This window comes from Oryctolagus cuniculus, chromosome 17 (assembly GCF_051225735.1).
Source record: "Oryctolagus cuniculus isolate XC-2025 breed Fujian yellow rabbit chromosome 17, ASM5122573v1, whole genome shotgun sequence".
Classification (NCBI taxonomy): domain Eukaryota; kingdom Metazoa; phylum Chordata; class Mammalia; order Lagomorpha; family Leporidae; genus Oryctolagus; species Oryctolagus cuniculus.
In genome coordinates this window covers 20,057,059-20,074,682 of record NC_142883.1, presented here as the reverse complement: position 1 = coordinate 20,074,682, position 17,624 = coordinate 20,057,059, and the positions used below count along the sequence as shown (strand labels likewise).

The 17,624-nt window shown below is 60.7% G+C and overlaps 2 protein-coding genes across 8 annotated transcripts; one reads left to right on the top strand and one right to left on the bottom strand.

Annotated features, from left to right (window-relative positions):
• The first annotated feature begins 893 nt into the window (after positions 1–893).
• WNK4 (WNK lysine deficient protein kinase 4) lies at positions 894–16,085 on the top strand. 7 transcript variants are annotated; one of them, XM_008271524.5, is made up of 19 exons: positions 894–1,645; positions 2,981–3,153; positions 4,009–4,229; positions 4,525–4,682; positions 5,140–5,228; positions 5,307–5,523; positions 7,510–7,774; positions 7,962–8,083; positions 8,302–8,360; positions 8,459–8,576; positions 8,811–8,927; positions 13,066–13,203; positions 13,696–13,750; positions 13,859–14,466; positions 14,544–14,604; positions 14,707–15,076; positions 15,163–15,362; positions 15,512–15,621; positions 15,724–16,085. In XM_008271524.5, the coding sequence occupies exons 1-19, from the start codon at positions 1,031–1,033 to the stop codon at positions 15,724–15,726; spliced, it is 3,699 nt and encodes a 1,232-aa protein (XP_008269746.4). In that variant the 5' UTR covers positions 894–1,030; the 3' UTR covers positions 15,727–16,085. The 7 variants fall into 7 exon arrangements, 6 of the variants coding, with proteins under 6 accessions (XP_008269746.4, XP_008269745.4, XP_089173877.1 ...); XM_008271523.5 differs by having other exon boundaries at positions 15,512–16,085; XM_089317751.1 differs by lacking the exons at positions 894–1,645; positions 2,981–3,153; positions 4,009–4,229; positions 4,525–4,682; positions 7,962–8,083 and having other exon boundaries at positions 15,512–16,085.
• A 509-nt stretch (positions 16,086–16,594) lies between these two features.
• Positions 16,595–17,615, bottom strand: COA3 (cytochrome c oxidase assembly factor 3). The gene is made up of 2 exons (XM_002719408.6): positions 17,376–17,615; positions 16,595–17,093 (listed from the first exon to the last, which is right to left on the bottom strand). Exons 1-2 carry the CDS (start codon positions 17,587–17,589, stop codon positions 16,987–16,989), a joined length of 321 nt encoding a protein of 106 aa, XP_002719454.1. The 5' UTR covers positions 17,590–17,615; the 3' UTR covers positions 16,595–16,986.
• Positions 17,616–17,624: the final 9 nt, after the last annotated feature.

Genomic DNA, 17,624 nt, shown 5'->3' with positions numbered 1-17,624 from the left:
ACCCAGGCCTGGGAGCCAGGAGAGACCTGTGACCCTTGCAAAGGAAAACGCCTGGGCCGCACGCGGGTTCACATCTGCTGGGTGGGCCGCGTGGTGGAGTGCTGACGGAGCACAGCTTGGGGACAGACCGCTTTCTCTCGGAATTGGACTCATTTAGGGCTCCCTCGCCGTCCCATGTGAAAGTCCTGAACTACTCCGAAGCCCCTCCCTCCACCTGGCTGGTCTGGGTGGGGTAGTTGTGGCTAGGGGGAGCTGGGGGTGGGGGTAAACCGGATGCGGACTTCGGTTTATTGGAGACTTTGGCAAACAGAAGAGGGAGGAAGGAGAGCCCACAGCAAAAACAGCCACTCTGCCCAGGGCCAGGCTGCGGCCAAGTGGGATGGTGGAGATGGGTAGCTCGGTTTTGGTTTGGGGGAGGGACTAGCCCTGCAGCGCACACACCCATCCCCGCGCAGACCGGAGGGACGAAGGAGTCGGAGAAAACCATACCTTTCCGCTGACCTCTGTTCGGCCTGGGGCTACTCTGGATGATTAGGACCGAGTGGTGCTGCCTTATCTGGCGTGTGCAGGCGGGTGGTAGCCTCCTGCTAGCCACTCCGCCACTAGGGCCCGGGAGCCGTGGTCACGTTTCCGCTCCCTGTCCCAGTGTCCTCGCCACCCCCCCCCCACCCCCCTTCCCGGTCCCAGTTCAAACAGGTTTGCGCACTCTTAATGCGTGAGGACACTCCGCGCTCCTCCGACAGAGACGGAGGCGGGGCGCCGAGCGGAGGGGAGCGGCCGGGGGCGGGGCGGCGGCGGAGGTGAGGGGCTGCACGCCGGGATCCACGCCGCTGGGAGGGGGCGGCCCCGGGGGGTAAGGGCGGGGGCTCGACCGGAGGCGGGGCCAGGGCGGGGCTGCAAGGGAGGCGGAACGCGGGGCAAGGGGCCCCAGCCGCTACGCCCGAGCGCTGCGCTCCCAGCCAGTCTGCTGGTCAGGCCTCCTCCGCTCCGGCCGTCTGGCTTTCGGCCCTGCGGCGGCCGGCCCTTCCCCATGCTGGCACCCCGGACCACGGAGACCGCGGTGTCCATGTCCCAGACCGAGGCCGACCTGGCCCTGCGGTCCCTGCCGCCTCTCGCCACCGCGGGGCCGCCCCGCCTCGGACCCCCTCCTCGCCGAACGCGCCGCTTCTCCGGGAAGGCTGAGCCCCGGCCGCGCTCTTCTCGTGTCAGCCGCCGCAGCTCCGTCGACTTGGGGCTGCTGAGCTCTTGGTCCCAGCCAGCCCCGCCCGCTCCGGATCCCCCCGATCCTCCGGACTCCGCTGGTCCTGGGCCGGCGAGGAGCCCAACACCCAGCTCTCTAGAACTCCCCGAGGGCACGTGGGCCGGGGAAACCCTTGTGAAGGCTGCAGACTCCGCTCGCCCCGAGCTCACGGGATCCGCAGGAGGCTCAGGGTCCGGGGAGAAGCCGAGGGTCCTCGATGCCGCGGCCCGCGAGCGGCAGCGAGAGCAGGAGGAAAAAGAGGACACAGAGACCCAGGCTGTGGCAACGTCCCCGGACGGCCGATACCTCAAGTTTGACATCGAGATCGGACGTGGCTCCTTCAAGACGGTGTATCGTGGGCTAGACACCGACACCACGGTGGAGGTGGCCTGGTGTGAGCTGCAGGTGCGGCTGGGCGCCCCCTCGGTGGCACCTCGGGATGGGACCCCTTTGGAGCTCATGGGATGGGAGCGCGGGAGGACAACATCCAGGGAAGGATGTATTTTTCCACTCCAATGCCCAGGCCCCCTTGTCCTGGCCCTGAGGATCTGCCTCTAGGCTGCAGCAGGAGAAACTGAGGCAGGTGGTGGTGTAGGAGGGTGGCTCCTCCACGGGCACAGACATTCTCACTTTAAAGGCTGCATACTAGACCCCTGAAGGCAGAAAATAGGATGGGGAACAGAGTAGGGGAGCCGGTTCAGATCTAGGGGCCCTGGTCCTGGCTTGTCAGCAAGGTGCCCTGAGTGCTGCCTGTCTCTTCCTCTCCTGTTCTGCCTTCTGAGACTTCAGTTGTGGACTGGCCCGCCTCTTTGCACACTGGGCCATGGTCCTTTTCCACCTCCAGGAAGTTTAGGGCCATTGTGGCATAAAGGGGTCCTCCCAGGCTCCCGGAGCAGTCAGACTTCTGCGCTTCACAGCTTCTGGGGAGCTGGGCGGGAGGGCCCCGGACAGGAAATGCCAGCCCTGGCCTGAATCCAGTCCTCATCCCTCGGCCTACCTGGGCTCTCCCTTCCCAGCCCCGAAGGCGTTGAGCCATGGCTTGAGGAGGATGCTGGTTGGAAGGACTTTCACCCCATTGCTTCCACTCTGCCTAAGGGCTTGAAGCTCCTGATTCAGAGTGGGGGACAACCTGGGGGAGGGTCTCTCTACCACGGCCCATGAGCCCTGTGTGCCTGCCAGTGCCACACCCCAGGCTGCGAGCCAGGCAAGGGGAGAGGACCAAGTTGGGGAACGGGGAGGGGGGTATGGCCCTGGTGGGAGCAGTCTTCTGGCACCCAGGCCTGGATCTTTTCTCTATATACCCCCCGCCCCACTAGCCTTCCTGCCTTCTGTCTGGATCTAGCAGCTCCCAGTTTCTGAGGCCAACCCCCTTGCCGGCCCCAACTCCCTGCCCGCGGTCCGCCTGCTGCCTGCCTGCTGCCAGCCCCTGGGCGCCCCCTCCCGCCCCACTGCCTGCCTGGGCAGCCACAAAGGCGCTATTGAGCTCAGCAGGCGGCATAAAGACGCTTGTGTCCAGCGGGGGGTCCAGGAGGGCTGCCCCAGGCCCAGGTTAGGCGTGTCCTTAGAGCAGCCCAAGGAGACCAACTGGGAATTCGGGGTCTGCACCCTGCTGGGTGAGCAATTCCACCAACCTGACCCCATCCGTGGGCTCCTGTCCTCACCGCTTCCCCAACTCTGCCCCCGGAGCCCTGATCTCCCCTCCACAAGGCCCGCCGTGACCCCCATCTCCCCCTCCCACAGACTCGGAAACTGTCCCGGGCCGAGCGGCAGCGCTTCTCGGAGGAGGTGGAGATGCTCAAGGGGCTGCAGCACCCTAACATCGTCCGCTTCTACGACTCATGGAAGTCAGTGCTGAGGGGCCAGGTCTGCATCGTGCTGGTCACCGAACTCATGACCTCGGGCACGCTCAAGACGTGAGCTCTGCGCCTGGGGGGGGGGGGGGCGGGAGGGCCGGGGTGTGTGCCTACTGTTCCCAAACTTCAGGCCCCTCGTGCTCCACCTCCAGGGGCAAAACAGGCTCGCATTCTCCCCTCCCCCAACCTGTGTGCCTGCCTGCGTGAATGGCAACGTCCACCAAGAGTCCAGTCAAGGCTACCCCTCCCCGGCCCCCTGCCCCCCGACCTCACCCGTCTTCCTCAGAGTCCCTTCTTAACGCCTGCCCTCACCTTGCGGCCACGGGCGTTGGTCTAGAGCCCTGCCCCAGCCCCTTAAAGACTGACCCCTCCCCCAGCGCTGCCCCTCCACGCTGCCCCATCATCCTGTAGCCTGGAGGGTATTTTTCCTAGCGGCAAGTCCGACCTCTTGGCTGCCCCCTGAAACCCCCTTCTAGGATTCCCACAGTCCAGGGAGTAAAATCCACATTAGCTAACTTGCTCACAGAATCCTAGGGTCCAGCTGTCTCTGTGTCGTGGGGCAGGATCTCCTCCGCCTGGAAAGCCTCCATCCCCTCCACTCTTCACCCTTGAACTTCTGCTCCTCCTCCTCCAAGAGGCAACACAAAAGTTACTTCCTCTGCGAAGCCCGCCCCCACGCTCTCGGGGCAGTTCGTCATCCCTTCTGGCCGCTCGCACGGCGCCTTGGCCGTGACCCTATCTGCGACTTTACTGCCAGACCCGTTCTGTGAGCTCGTGTCCATCCACCACACCCGCTTGCAGCTTCCCCCGGGGCCCTGCGCCGACCTGGGCTAGGAGCTGGCCGGCGAGGGGGCGGGGCGAGGGGGCGCTCCCCTCCCTGCCACAGCGATCCCCCCGCTCTGCGCCTTCTCGCAGGTACCTGAGGCGGTTCCGCGAGATGAAGCCGCGAGTCCTCCAGCGCTGGAGCCGGCAGATCCTGCGGGGGCTTCATTTCCTACACTCCCGGGTGCCCCCCATCCTGCACCGGGATCTCAAGTGCGACAACGTCTTTATCACCGGCCCGACGGGCTCCGTTAAGATCGGGGACCTGGGTCTGGCCACGCTCAAGCGCGCCTCCTTTGCGAAGAGCGTCATCGGTGCGTCAGTCCAGGAGGGTCCTTGCCATTCCTGCCTCCCCCGACCCGTTGTCAGAAAAGAACCTGGGGACCCCCTCCCCGAGCAGGGCCCTTGGTGATCCACGGAACTAGGGGCCCATAGGAAAGCTGGGAGACCAATGGCATCCCCTCGCCACACCCCACCCGCATACACACACATTGTGAGCAATGGGTCACCGCACCGCGGTGCTGCCTGGCCTACGGTGCGCCCAGGAGGTGAGCGGGCCCGGAAGGGGCGTGGGGCTCAGCAGCCTAATTCCGGCTGTGAATCCTCCAGGGACCCCAGAATTCATGGCCCCGGAGATGTACGAGGAGAAGTACGATGAGGCCGTGGACGTGTACGCATTCGGCATGTGCATGCTGGAGATGGCCACCTCCGAGTACCCGTACTCCGAGTGCCAGAACGCCGCGCAGATCTACCGCAAGGTCACTTCGGTGAGAGGGGCGTGGTTGGGGGGGGGGAGAAGGAGTTCCAGGGCCCCCTCCCATGGAGCTCACCGTGGGTGCCTTTTCCCTCCGTGAAAACTGCCTAAACACAAGTGAGGTGGGAAGGGAGGGGCGCCCGCCCCCAGCCCCGACTGTGTAGGATGATAATAGGCGCGTGTGGCACGCGCGAGCGATTACGCCCGGCTTTGCGTCCGTTCTCCCATCCCACACCTCCAGCTGCCCTGCAGAGGAGCGGACAAATGTTCTGCCCTGCGTTTTTAGAAACGAGAAAACACAGTGCGCAGGACGCTTGGACAAGGTCACGCTGTCAGCCCGCGAGGAGCTGGGACTGGAAATCAAACCCAGCTGTAGCTTTCGCCACGCTTGGGCGACCTCACGCGGCCGCCCGAGGCTGCGGGGCGGGCGGGGCGGAGGGCGGAGGGCCTCACGCACCCCTGTCCCCAAGGGCACGAAGCCGAACAGCTTCTACAAGGTCAAGATGCCCGAGGTGAAGGAGATCATCGAAGGCTGCATCCGCACGGACAAGAACGAGAGGTGGGGCGGCGGGCCGGCGCCGGGGGCGGCGGGAGCGCGGGCGGCTGCGGGCTTTGCTCACGGCCGCCCCGCCGCCAGGTTCACCATCCAGGACCTCCTAGCTCACGCCTTCTTCCGCGAAGAGCGCGGCGTGCACGTGGAGCTGGCGGAGGAGGACGACGGCGAAAAGCCGGGCCTCAAGCTCTGGCTGCGCATGGAAGACGTGCGGCGTGGGGGGCGCCCGCGGGACAACCAGGCCATCGAGTTCCTGTTCCAGCTGGGCCGGGATGCGGCCGAGGAGGTGGCCCAGGAGATGGTGAGCAGAGGGCGAGTTGTTCTGCTGCTGGGCGTGGACAGGGCCCCCTCCCACTTTCCTGCCCCACCCAGCTCACCGTCGTTGCCTTTTCCCTGCGTGAAAACAGCCTAAACATAAGTGAGGTGGGCAGGGAGGGGCGCCCGCGCCCAGCCCGGACTGTGTAGCCCCTCCCTGAGGCGGAGGAGGGGCGGCTGACCCGCCCCTCCCAGCACGGGCAGCAGGTGTCTCCGCCGCTCCCGCCAGGCGCTCCAGCCTCCCGGGTTTTGTTTGTTTTCTTTCAGCCTCCCCCTGTCTGAGCTCCCGCGGAACGTCTCCCTTCCGCTGTGTTGCTTTCCCCGCTTCTCTTGTTTTTCCATATTCCATGCTCAGAACCTTCGATTCCTGGGAGAACTTCCCTCTCCCAAGTGAAATGCAAATGCCTCTTCCCGCTTCAGCGGGTTGGTTTGTTTTGCGCCTGGGTGCATTCCTGTCTTTCACCTGTACCGGGCTATGAACTCCAGGGCAGAGACTGAGCTTTCTGATTTTCCCGTCTCTACAGTGCTTGGTGCATGGTAGGAGCTCATTATCAGCCCACATCCAAACGGGGCTCAAAGCACTTGCACTTGTATTAGATGTTTCTTAACCGCCGCTGTTCTGTTCTGTCAATGCAGGGTCATGTGAGCCCAATTTATTGATGAAGAAACAAAGCTTAGAGAGGCTGTGTATTTTTTTTTTAAGATTTATTTATTTATTTGAAAGGCAGAGTTACAGAGAGGCAGCGGCAGAGAGAGAGGTCTTCCATCCACTGGTTCACTCCCCAGATGGCCACAACAGCCGGGGCTGCGCCGATCCGAAGCCAGGAGCCAAGAGCTTCCTCCTGGTCTCCCAAGCAGGTGCAGGAGCCCAAGCACTTGGGCCATCCTCTACAGCTTTCCCAGGCCACAGCAGAGAGCTGGATCGGAAGTGTTGGCTGCACTGCCTGTCCCTCTTTTGAAGATGTATTTATTTGAAAAGCAGAGTTAGAGAGACAAAGATCTATTGGTTTAGTCCCCAAATGGCTGCAACAGTTGGAGCTGGGCCAGGAGCCAGGAGCCATCTGGGTCTCCCAAGTGGGTGCAGGGGCTAAAACACTGTAGACATTTTCCACTGCTTTCTGAGGTGCATTAGCAGGGAGCTGGATCAGAAGTGGAGTAGCCGGGACTCGAACCAGCATCCATATGGGATTCGGGCTCTGCAGGTGGCAGCTTAACCGGCTGTGCAACAATAATGGGCCAAGTTTGCATATCTTCTCCTACTTCCCAAGGAAGGCGCTAGATTTAAACTCAAGTGGTTCAGATTAAGTCAGATCCCCTTGCCAGCTCCCTTTACTTACGCAGCAAAGCTTGTGCTTGACATGGAAGAGGAGGTGGTGAGTGGAAGCTGGTGGAAGGGAACAGACACGGGTGTGAAGGCAGAGACTTGCAAGCTGGATTAGGAGGTCTGAGCGGGGATGCATGGGGGGAGCTACGGGGTTTTCGACAGAGAAGTGACCGCTGCAGAGTGAGACCATGTGTGGGGAGTCAAGAGCCTGAGAGCATGTTGGAAACGTGGCGGAAGAGCCAGTCTCTATAGTGTGGCCCACGCGGACCTGAGATCAAATCCTGATCCATCACTTACAAGAGATTCTTGACCTTGGCCCTTTGCTTTGGAGCTGTCCTGTGCGTGGCAGGAGGTTGGCTTCTACTCAGCAGAACAGAAGCACCTGCCCTCCAGTCCCAACAACCACAAGTGTCCCTAGGTGTTGCTAAACGCCCCCTCGCCCCGTTAGAACCGCTGACTTCCTCTGCAACCATGAGCTAGTCACCTTTACTCATCTCCCCCACCCCAGGGTGATGGTAATGTTAGCAGCTGCCAGTTAGCAGACACAGTGGGTAATCAGTAAGTGGTTCCTTCCCTCCCATATCCTGGAGGCCTCCAGAAGCGGGAGCGGGGCGTCCTAACCTGTGTTCCTCACCCTCCCCGCTCCAGGTGGCGCTGGGCTTGGTCTGTGAGGCTGATTACCAACCAGTGGCCCGGGCTGTGCGTGAACGGGTTGCTGCCATCCAGCGAAAGCGTGAGAAGCTGCGCAAAGCTCGAGAGTTGCAGGCCCTCCCGCCCGAGCCCGGACCTCCGCCAGCAACGGTTCCCATGGCTCCTGGGGCTCCCAGCGCCTTCCCCCCTGAGCCCGAGGAGCCAGAGGCAGACCAGCACCAGCCCTTCCTCTTCCGCCACGCCAGCTACTCATCCACCACCTGTAAGTCCTGCCTGAGCTGGGGTCGTGGAACCCTGGGCCTTGGCCCTCCCCCACCCGGCAGTCCCACCCTGCAGCACTGTCCCTTACGTTCCTTCCGCCTCCAGCCCACGGCTGCCTCCCTGCTCGGTCAGCCCCTCCTTTCCCACCACTCCTTTTGATATTTTTTGACCCCTCCATCCCCCACCAGCGGATTGCGAGACTGATGGCTACCTCAGCTCCTCTGGCTTCCTGGATGCCTCAGATCCTGCCCTGCAGCCCCCTGGGGGGGTGCCCTCCAGCCCTGCTGAGACCCGGCTCTGCCTGCCCTCGGTGAGGGGGGGTCATGGGAGGGGCTCGCAGCCATCCCAAACCTAGGACCTATCCCTTCATTGTGAAACCCAGCCCTGTGTCCCTAGAAATCTACCACCCTAGTCCTCACCTGCTCCCATTCTGTCTCCCTAGTGTCTCCCCAAGCACCTTTGATACCACCTCCCTGGACCCCAACAGTTATCTGCCCTTGACCTTGTGAACCTTTTATCCTATTTCAGGCATTCGCTGTGTCCATCCCATGTTCTGGCCCTGGCAGTGACTTTTCACCTGGGGACAGGTATGTTCTGGTATGAGCTGGGTGCCAGGTGGAACATCCGGGGTTCTGAGGTCCCAGGGCCCACCTGATGCTCCTTCCATCTCCTGTCTCTCCCCCAGCTACGCATCAGATGCGGCATCAGGCCTGAGTGATGTGGGAGAAGGGACGGGACGGGTGAGAAGGCCTCCGGGGAGGAACCTCCGGCGCAGACCCCGATCCCGGCTGCGCGTCACCAGTGTAAGGAAGCGGCACGGGAGATGGAGAGTAACCCACGGGGCCGGGAGGGGCCGCCCAGCGGAGTGGAGATCAGCCAGAAAGGGGGCTGGCAGTGTGCCTGGCACCCACGGGGCAGCCATTCTACTACCATTTCTACTACCGGACTTGGAGGGTGGAGTGCCTGGAAGTGGCGCTGGGTTGGCGGAGGCAGGTGAGGGCGGAGGGCTTGACCGCCTCCCTCTGCTGACCCTGAAGGTCTCCGACCAGAATGACAGAGTGGTCGAGTGCCAGCTGCAGACCCACAACAGCAAGATGGTGACCTTCCGGTTTGATCTGGATGGGGACAGCCCGGAAGAGATCGCAGCTGCCATGGTGAGGGGGAGCAAGATGAGGACAGAGTGGACCTGGGGCAGGAGCTTCCTTCCTGTCCGCTGCCACCACCGCCTCGGATCCCACAGCAGGGTTTTGTCTTGCTTATTAATTAATTTTTTCTGTGAGGGCAACTAGCAAGTAGAATGGTGATTTCTTCAAAAAGAAAAATATTGGTTTATTTATTTGAAAGGTAGAATAAGAGAGAGAGAGAGAGATCTTCCATCTGCTGGTTCGCTGCCCAGGGCTGGGCCAGGCAGAAACCAGGAGCCAGGAACTCCGTTCTGGTCTCCCACATGAGTGGCAGGGGCCCAAGTAGGGCATTGTCAGCTGTCTTCCCCGGGTGCATTAATAGGAAGCTGGATGGGAAGTGGACTAGCCAGGACTTGAACCTGTACTCTGATATGAGAAACCGGCATCCCAAGCAGCAACTTAGCTACAATGCTGGCCCCGTGGCAGGGGTTCTTGAAGCACTGGCCGGCACTCCCAGCGGTGACCCCAGAGACCCCTCAATCTCCGTGTGGGAGATTTCTGAGGTTTGGCTCCTTGGAAGTTGCTGGAACAATTTGACACTAACATGGCACACAAGTGCTGCGCGTGGAAGTGGGTGCTAGGTGGGAGATACCGTGGCTCTGGGTCAAGGATGGGCCGTGGGCAGCCACGGGAAGAGGTGGGACTTAGCCAGGCTGGGCAGAAAGGGAAGGAAGACAGTGAAGGTAGAAAAGGCATGGCTGGCTGCAGGCACACTGTAGGCAGAGGCGTTCCAAGTCGTGAGTGACCTGGGGTACGGGGCTGGGAGGACCTCATGAGAACCCCACCATCAGAGGGGAGTAGGGATCCCAAGGAGAGCCACGGAAGGTGAGGGTGGGGCCGGCGGAGGGGCCCAGCTTATCCACGATCACGGGAGTTAAAGTGGGACACAGTGAGAGCAGGCTTTGTGACGACCATTTTGCCCTGGATGTGGGTAGGGGTTGGGGGCAGAGGACTCAACCGGGTACCAGACATAAGCAATCTGATATGGATGAAGGTGACGGTAGATGACGGGGCAGGGGAGGAGGAATGGCTCTGAGGGTTGTTTCAGGAAAGCCCATTGTTCTGTAACCCAGTAACCTGTTGAGGTGGTGCAGTGCGCCTAGTAGGTGCTCAATAAATATTTGCTGAGTTGATGTGATAGGGAGAGGGGGTGTCAAGGGCAGCTTGTCACTTGGAGGTGCTAAGGGGAGTAGGCTGCCCAAGGACAGGGGAAGTTGGAGATGAGGGGCTTCTTTAGGGTCTTGGCCAGCACAAGGTCCTCCAAGGTGCTGGGATGGGTGTAGGTCAGGCAGGGCTGGAGAGGTGGAAGCAGGAGTTGTCAGTACCGAGCTGAGAGTGAAGGGAGATGGCCCCGCGAAGCCGCGGAGGCCTGAGGATGTCTCTCCGCAGATGCCGCCTGTTCTGAGTCGGGGCTGGGGAGGAAGGCCCTGGAAGGACCCAGGGATGGAGGAGAGAGGCAGCGGATGTTGGTGTGGGTAGAAACCGAATGAGAAGGGAGTTTCAAGGAGGTGGCATGGGAGGAAGCCCGAGGCAGGACCACAGCGGCACTGGTTTCGAGAAGGCTTTTGTGGGAGGCCAGCTTCCGCCGAGTGGGGGCGGTGGCTTCCAGCCCCAGGGGAGTGAAGGGGCGGGAACAGGAGAAATGTCAGGCTCCAGGAACGCTCCCTAAAGCATCCTCTCCGTGCTGCCTGGCACGCACGGCCTAGCACCGGCCCTCGAGTCACCGTCCTTGCAGGCTCCCCTCTGGCCTCACTGGCTTCTGAATGATCCTCGGAATCTTCTCGCCTCTGCCTCTGCCTGCTCAGGGGTCTCACCCTGAGAACTGGTTCTGCTGGACCCCCAGACCACTCCGACTCCATCCGGCCCAGGCAGCCTCCCCTCCAGCCCAGGGTCCATTCCTCTCTTTTCTCTTCCTGCCAGTCCGCCTTCCACTCCTTGACAGCAGAAGTCCCCTGAGACTTGGATCTGATCTTGCTGATTTTCACTGCAAATCTTTCTTAAACACCATGAGTAACTGGACTAAATACATTTTTTAAATTATTTACTTATTTGAAAGGCCGAGAGAGAAAAAAAGACAGTGCTCTCCTATCTACTGGTTCACTCCTCAACTGAAATAGCTGGGACTGGGCCAGGCCTAAACCAGGAACCATGAACTCTTATATGGGTAGTAGGGACCCAACCACTTGAGCCATCAGCTGCTACCGCCCAGGGTGTGCATTACCGAGAAGCTGGAGTTGGGAGTGGAGCTGGAACTCGAACCTGGCACTCTGGTATGGGATGCAAGTGTCCCAAGTGGTATCTGTTTCGTTTTTTTTTTTTTTTTTTTTTTTTTTAAGATTTATTTTATTTATTTGAAAGAATTACACAGAGAGGCAGAGATATACAAAGAGATCTTCCATCCACTGGTTTACTCCCCAGATGGATGCAACGGCCAGAGCTGAGCCAATCCGAAGCCAGCAGCTACTTCCAGGTCTCCCACATGAAGGCAGGACCCCAAGGACTTGGGCCATCTTTTACTGCTTTCCCAGGCCATAGCAGAGAGCTGGATCAGAAGTGGAACAGCCAGGACTAGAACCAGCGCCCATATGGGATGCTGGCGCTGTAGGCCAGGACTTTAACCCACTGTGCCACAGTGCCGCCCCCCCGCCCCCAGTGGTATCTTAACTACAGCAAATGCCCACCCCTCTGCAGAATGTCTAGTGGTTGCCTGTGGTTCTAGAGTAAGGTGCACATTGTGAACCATGGCCTCTCCACTCCACAGCACTCTGTTACACTTGCCTTCTTGCTGTTTGAAGGCTGTGCTGTGCCTTTCGTGTTTCCAGCAGCACACTGTTCTCTCTGCCTACATTCTTCTTTCTCCTCCTCCTGACGGACAGGCTGGGGCAGGGGCAGGCTGGGCTTTCGTGGAAGACCTGAGTTCAGATTTCAGCGTCTAGCCTGTGTGAATGTCAGTTGCTCATCAGTAGGCGCAGGCGATGCATTTTGCTCTGCCAAGATGTTCTGACGGAGATAGATGGCAAGTGCCCACACAGGACGGGTGCTCCAGAAAATGTTGCTTTTCTTACTCATGCTTCAAGGTCAACTCTGAAGACTTATTCTGTGAGACTGTCCCAGCTTCTCCCCACACCCAAGGTTCTATGAACTGTTCCATCTTTGGGATAGCATTTTTTTAAATTGTAGGGGAAATGGGCCCGGCGCTGTGATGTAGTGGGCTAAGCCTCCACCTCAGGTGCTGGCATCCCATATGGGCACCGGTTCGAGTCCCGGCTGCTCCTCTTCCAATCCAGTGCTCTGCTGTGGCCTGGGAAAGCAGTAGAGGATGACTCAAGAGCCTTCCCAGGCACATTAGCAGGGAGTTGCATTGTAAATGGAGCAGCCGGGATTCCCGCTGGTGCCCATGTGGGATATTGGCATCCCAGGCCGCAGCTTTACCTGCTGTACCACGACACCAGCCCTGGAATAGCATTTCTGTCTCTGCTTTGCTCATAAGGGTCTTCCCTGTCGTGGGCCCACCCAGTGTCTCCTGAAGTAGATTTTGGATTTCATTAAGGCTGCAGGTGGTCTCGTGCTTCCCTGGGTCTCACAGTGCCTGGCGTGATGCATGGACAGAGCCGGTGCGCAGTGGTGTCTGTGGATGTGAAAGTGGCACTTACCAGTTCGTGCCCTGCTTTGACTTAACTTTGTGGGTCATGAATCCTATGAGAGCAGGAACCATGTACAAAAGCATATGGGGCAATAGTGGGAGGAACTCAGGCTCTGGTTTGGTGGGCTGGGATTCAAATTCTGTGACCTTGGGAAGATGCAACTTAACCTCTTGGAGCGCTGGTTGGCTGACCCCCAAAATGGCGACATGAGTGTGGCCCCCACGCACTTGTGGTTGGAGTTGAACGTGGCCGTGGATGTGAAGCGGTTAGTTGTGAGTGCGTGCATCCTGTCGACGTTGGCTCCTCTCCATACCCCACAGTACCTGGCCCACAGTAGGCACTCCTCACGTTGGTGATTGGCAGAAGCAGTGGTTTGAAGGGGTGGCCTCTAAAGACCAGGAGGAGGGAGAGAGGGATGAGTCAGGTAACTGAGGTCGCCCTCCTCCTCCCGTTGACCTTGTCAGGTGTATAACGAGTTCATTCTGCCCTCGGAGCGAGATGGATTCCTGAGCCGGATTCGGGAGATTATCCAGAGAGTGGAGACCTTGCTGAAGAGAGACACCGGCCCTGTGGAGGCTGCTGACGATGCCCTGGGCCCCCAGGTCAGGCCCCCGTGGACGTCTGCAGGAGGAATGGACTCTGCTCCAGGGTTCACCACTCTGCCCTCAACAGTCTCCCCTGGATCCAATTCCTTTGGTTCCTTAAAACACTGGCTGTTTCCCCACTTGAGAACATGATGAAAGTCATCGACTCTTGTTCTAGAAAAATGTGTTGAATGCATACTTTTAACTTGTTATTTTGAAATAACTTCAGACTTGCAGAGAGAAGTTGCAAGAATCGTACTAAGAACTCCTAGATAACCCTTTACCCAGATGTGCCAGTTGTTGGGGTTTTGCCACATTATCTTCCTCTTCCTCTCCCAGTTCTTTATAATATACCCTTTTCCCCCCTGAACTCAGAGAAAGCTGTAGTCACGCTCCTTTACCATGAACATCGCAGCACACACTTTGGCATCCCCAGCCTAACAGCCCCGATCTGAAACCTTCGCCTAAGTCTGCTCTTCCCGCTGTGACCAGGGCCCCTTCTCTCCTCAGGAAGAGCCAGTGCCACTGCCTGCCCTCCCGGGCCCCCTCCCAGACCCTTGCAGTGGTAGGTTCTGGGTTCTGTCCCTGCTCAGCCCAGCCCTTGGGGTGCTCCTGGGAAGGGCGCGGGGCCTGGGAACTAACTGGAATCTCAACACGCCCTCCTCCTCCGCAGAGCCCCCAAGTGGCACCTCCCCGGAGCAGAGGAGCTGGGCAGCCTTCTCCACCTTCCCAGCCCCTGACACCCCCTTGTCTCCTGGCACCCCCTTGTCTCCTGGCACCCCCATTTTCCCAGGTCCCGTCTTCCCCATTACTTCTGCCCTCTGCCAGCCCGGCCTCTCCCTGTTCTCCCCCATCGCCTCTCAGGTCTCCCTGAGCCCCGTTCCACAGCCCCCTGGCTCTCCACTCCCGTTTTCCTCCAGTGCGCCCCTGTTTCCCACCCCATCCTCCCCACTTCCCCAGAGCTCCCTCCCACCTGATGCTCCACTCCCATTCTCTCCCAGTGGCTCCCAAGTCACTTCTAATCCTGATTCCTTCCCTCCCAGCCCCTCCCCGCCTCCCCTGGCCCCCCCTACTGCCGCCCCCCTCCTCTCCTTGGCAAGTGCCTTCTCCCTGGCTGTGATGACTGTGGCCCAGTCTCTGCTGTCCCCCTCACCCAGCCTCCTGTCCCAGTCTCCCTCTGCCCTGCCGTGTCCCTTACCTAGTCTGCCCTCTGCCCCTCCTTCTCTCCCCCCTGCTCCTCATGGCCAGGAGGGCCCTGCAGAGGCAGAGGCAGAGAGTGAGGTGAGTAGGGACACGGGGGCGGGTGAGGGAGGCTCCATTCTGGACCGCTTCCTTCCTCACGGCCCCGCACTGTTCAGGCCTGCCCAAATCCTGCTCGGCCACTCCTGGGTGAAGCGAGACTGGCGCCCATCTCGGAAGGTGAGACCTCGCCAACCACGGACTTGCCCCTGCCCATCATCCCCACCCCACTCTGTGTCGCCACTGACTGCTCTCCCTCCCTCCCGCCCTGTCTACCCGCAGAGGCAAAACCCCAGCTTGTCGGGCGCTTCCAAGTGACTTCCTCCAAAGAACCAGCTGAGCCGCAACCCACACCCCCAGCTCTCTCCAGTCCTCTGCAGCTTCCGACCCCCCAGCTGACCTCAGAGAGCTCCGACACGGAGGACAGCGCTGCAGGCGGGCCAGAGACCAGGGAGGCGCTGGCAGAGAGCGACCGCGCCACCGAGGGCCTGGGGGCTGGAGCTGAGGAGGGTGGTAGCCCCCCAGCCCTGAGCTACGCCAGCCCGGTGTGGATGAACTGCTCCTACAGCAGCCTGTGTCCGAGCAGCGAGGACTCGGAGAGCAGCGGGGAGGACGAGGAGTTCTGGGCCGAGCTGCAGAGTCTCCGGCAGAAGTGAGTCTCTCCCGGGAGGATGGAGGCGCGACCTTGGGCAAGCAGGGTGTGGCCAGCCCTCTCATGCCCCCTTGCTGCGTCCTCAGGCACTTGGCCGAGGTGGAGGCACTACAGACGGTACAGAAAAAGGAGATTGAGGACTTGTACAGCCGGCTCGGGAAGCAGCCCCCGCCGGGCATCGTGGCTCCGGCCGCCATGCTGTCCAGCCGCCAGCGCCGCCTGTCCAAGGGCAGCTTCCCCACCTCCCGCCGCAACAGCCTGCAGCGCTCCGAGCCCCTGGGCCCTGGTGAGACGGCGGCCGCCCAGCTTCCACCTTTCTCCTGAGACTCCTTCCCTGCGGCTCGCTCTTCGTTCAGGCCCTGGGGGTCTGCCCCTGGTTGGGGGGACTAGCCCCCTCCCTCACGCAGTGCTCTCCCTCCCCCGCCCTGCCCTCAGGCATCTTGCGGAGGAACTCTCTGAGTGGCAGCAGCACCGGCTCCCAGGAGCAGCGGGCAAGCAAGGGGGTGACATTCGCCGGGGCTGTCGATGTTGGCAGTGGCAGGCTGGTGAGGGCGGGCCCGAGGGAGGGAGCCCAGGGCACAGTGCCTGGCTGCGGCGTCGCCCCTCCCAGCCTGAGGTCTCCTCAGCGGCCTCTCTTTTCCCTCCAGTGAATTCAGTGAAGCCAGGTGTCCCCCCACTCCAGGGCCCACCATGGGGCTTGTGCTCTCAGAATCTGATGCTTTTCTGATCAACACAACTCAGCAAGGAAGACCCCAGCGCTGAGGGGGTAGAAGGCCAGGGGGCATGGAGGAGGCAGCTCCATTACAGCGAAGAGCCAAGCATGGGGAGACTGCTGGCTGTGTGTGGGGTGCCACTGCTGCAGCCCACCCTCCCTCCCCAGCCAAGGGTCAACCACTAAGCAAGCCCACCCCAGCCCAGCCGCTTGTAGAGGGCCCGCTCCCAGCTGGGAGCGTACTAGAGGCGTGCGCACACCACAGTCAGCAGCAGCCAATAAAAGCGCTGGAAACAAGGACTGCGACTCTCCGTGCCTTAGGAGCTGGCGGACAAAGCCTTGTGGGGTGAGGCCAGGGGAGGATTCAGAAGGGCCTCTCCCAGTGGGAGGCAGGGGTGCCAGCTGCCTGGCTTTGTGGCTTCCTGTCACCAGGGCAGAGGACGCAGCAAGGTCAGTGACCCGCCTGAGTGGACATCCTCTCCAGATCCTACCTGGACACGCAGGTACCCGCGAAAAGTTAAAAAGAATGGAGGCTGCTGTCCCCTACCCCTCATCCACCCCTCTCTCGGGGTGGCAAAAGGCAGTGACGCTAAAGTGTGTTCTCGTGGGCAGGGGACGGAAGACTGACCCCTCAGGTCCTGGTTCAGTCTCCAACAGCCTAGTGATCGCTCCCTGGAATCAGGTAGAAAGATCTCACAGAAAAAGTAACTGTAGTTAAACATTTACAGCTCCCTGGGGCACTGCCACTGCCCAGCCACGGCCTGGGCAGCTTCCAGCACCTCTCATCCCCCACACACTCGATGGGCTCCGGGAGAGATGATTCAGTTTATTATGGTTAACCTGACCCCACCTTTCCCACATTAGGCTGCACAGAGCTGCCACACCCACCCGCGAAGCAGCTGGGCCCCTAGGAGGCCAAGGGGCTAAGCCACCAAGTCAGAAAGTCCGAGAAAAGCCAAGGTCACACACCTCTCAAACAAGGAAACCAATTACAAGAAGGCTCAGCCACTGTACACGGTGGGAGGCGAGCAGTGGCCCCCCGCAGTGGCCACCCCCCCCCCCCAAGCCTCCGGCTTCTTGGGCTCAGTCATGGTCCAAGGACTCTAAGCAGGCCAGCGATGCTGTGAGCAGGTCGACGGGGTGACGGTGTGACGTGGAGGGGCTCCAGCAGGCTGCAGAGGCGCGAGGCCCGGCCGGGTCAGGGTCCTGCCGCCCTTGCCTGAGCACGCGCGCGGGCGGCTCTGGCCTCGTCTTCCAGCTCATCGAGGAAGCGCTCCTGGGACACGGAGTAGAAGGTGTAACCGTCTGGGAGGAGGGTTCAGGAAACCACTTGGAACACGCGCATTCCCTGTTTCTAGACTTGCCCTGCCACCCGTTCTCCCATCCGCCCAACCAGTGATTCCAGTCTCCCAGCCTAGACCTGACCCCAATTCCGTTATTAACACACCCCATTAAAAGCACCCTAGCAATGACAAGGTCAGGGTGCTAACTGCATTTCACCCAAACACCAGACGCTGGGCCATCCTCCTACTCGCTTCTGTGCCCCTTCCCCTGCTGTCTCCCTGAGTCAACATCCAGGATGGATACAAATAGCTAACACCAGGGCCCCGATGCCCAGGCCAGTCACGATGTTCCGGGTCCGACGCTGCGGCAGCGTCTTCTGCCACTGGGCTAGCTGCACCTGCCGCATGAAATGTAGCTGCGCGGGAGACAGTTTATCCCGAGTCGGGTCGATGCGCTGCGCGAACGGGGCCTTTTCACTCTTAGCATCGCGAGGGTCACCGGCTCCAGACGCCGCCATGTTGCCGCTCCGCCCTTCGGAGTCCCTGGGCGCGA

Coding starts and splice junctions, on each gene's coding strand:
- COA3 (XM_002719408.6), bottom strand. CDS start 17,589: ATGGCGGCGTCTGGAGCCGGTGACCCTCGCGATGCTAAGAGTGAAAAG. Junction 17,094..17,375: donor GGCCCTGGTGTTAGCTATTT/GTATCCATCCTG, acceptor CCCTCCTCCCAG/ACGGTTACACCTTCTACTCC.
- WNK4 (XM_008271523.5), top strand. CDS start 1,031: ATGCTGGCACCCCGGACCACGGAGACCGCGGTGTCCATGTCCCAGACC. Junction 1,646..2,980: donor TGGCCTGGTGTGAGCTGCAG/GTGCGGCTGGGC, acceptor CCCCTCCCACAG/ACTCGGAAACTGTCCCGGGC. Junction 13,204..13,695: donor ACGATGCCCTGGGCCCCCAG/GTCAGGCCCCCG, acceptor TTCTCTCCTCAG/GAAGAGCCAGTGCCACTGCC.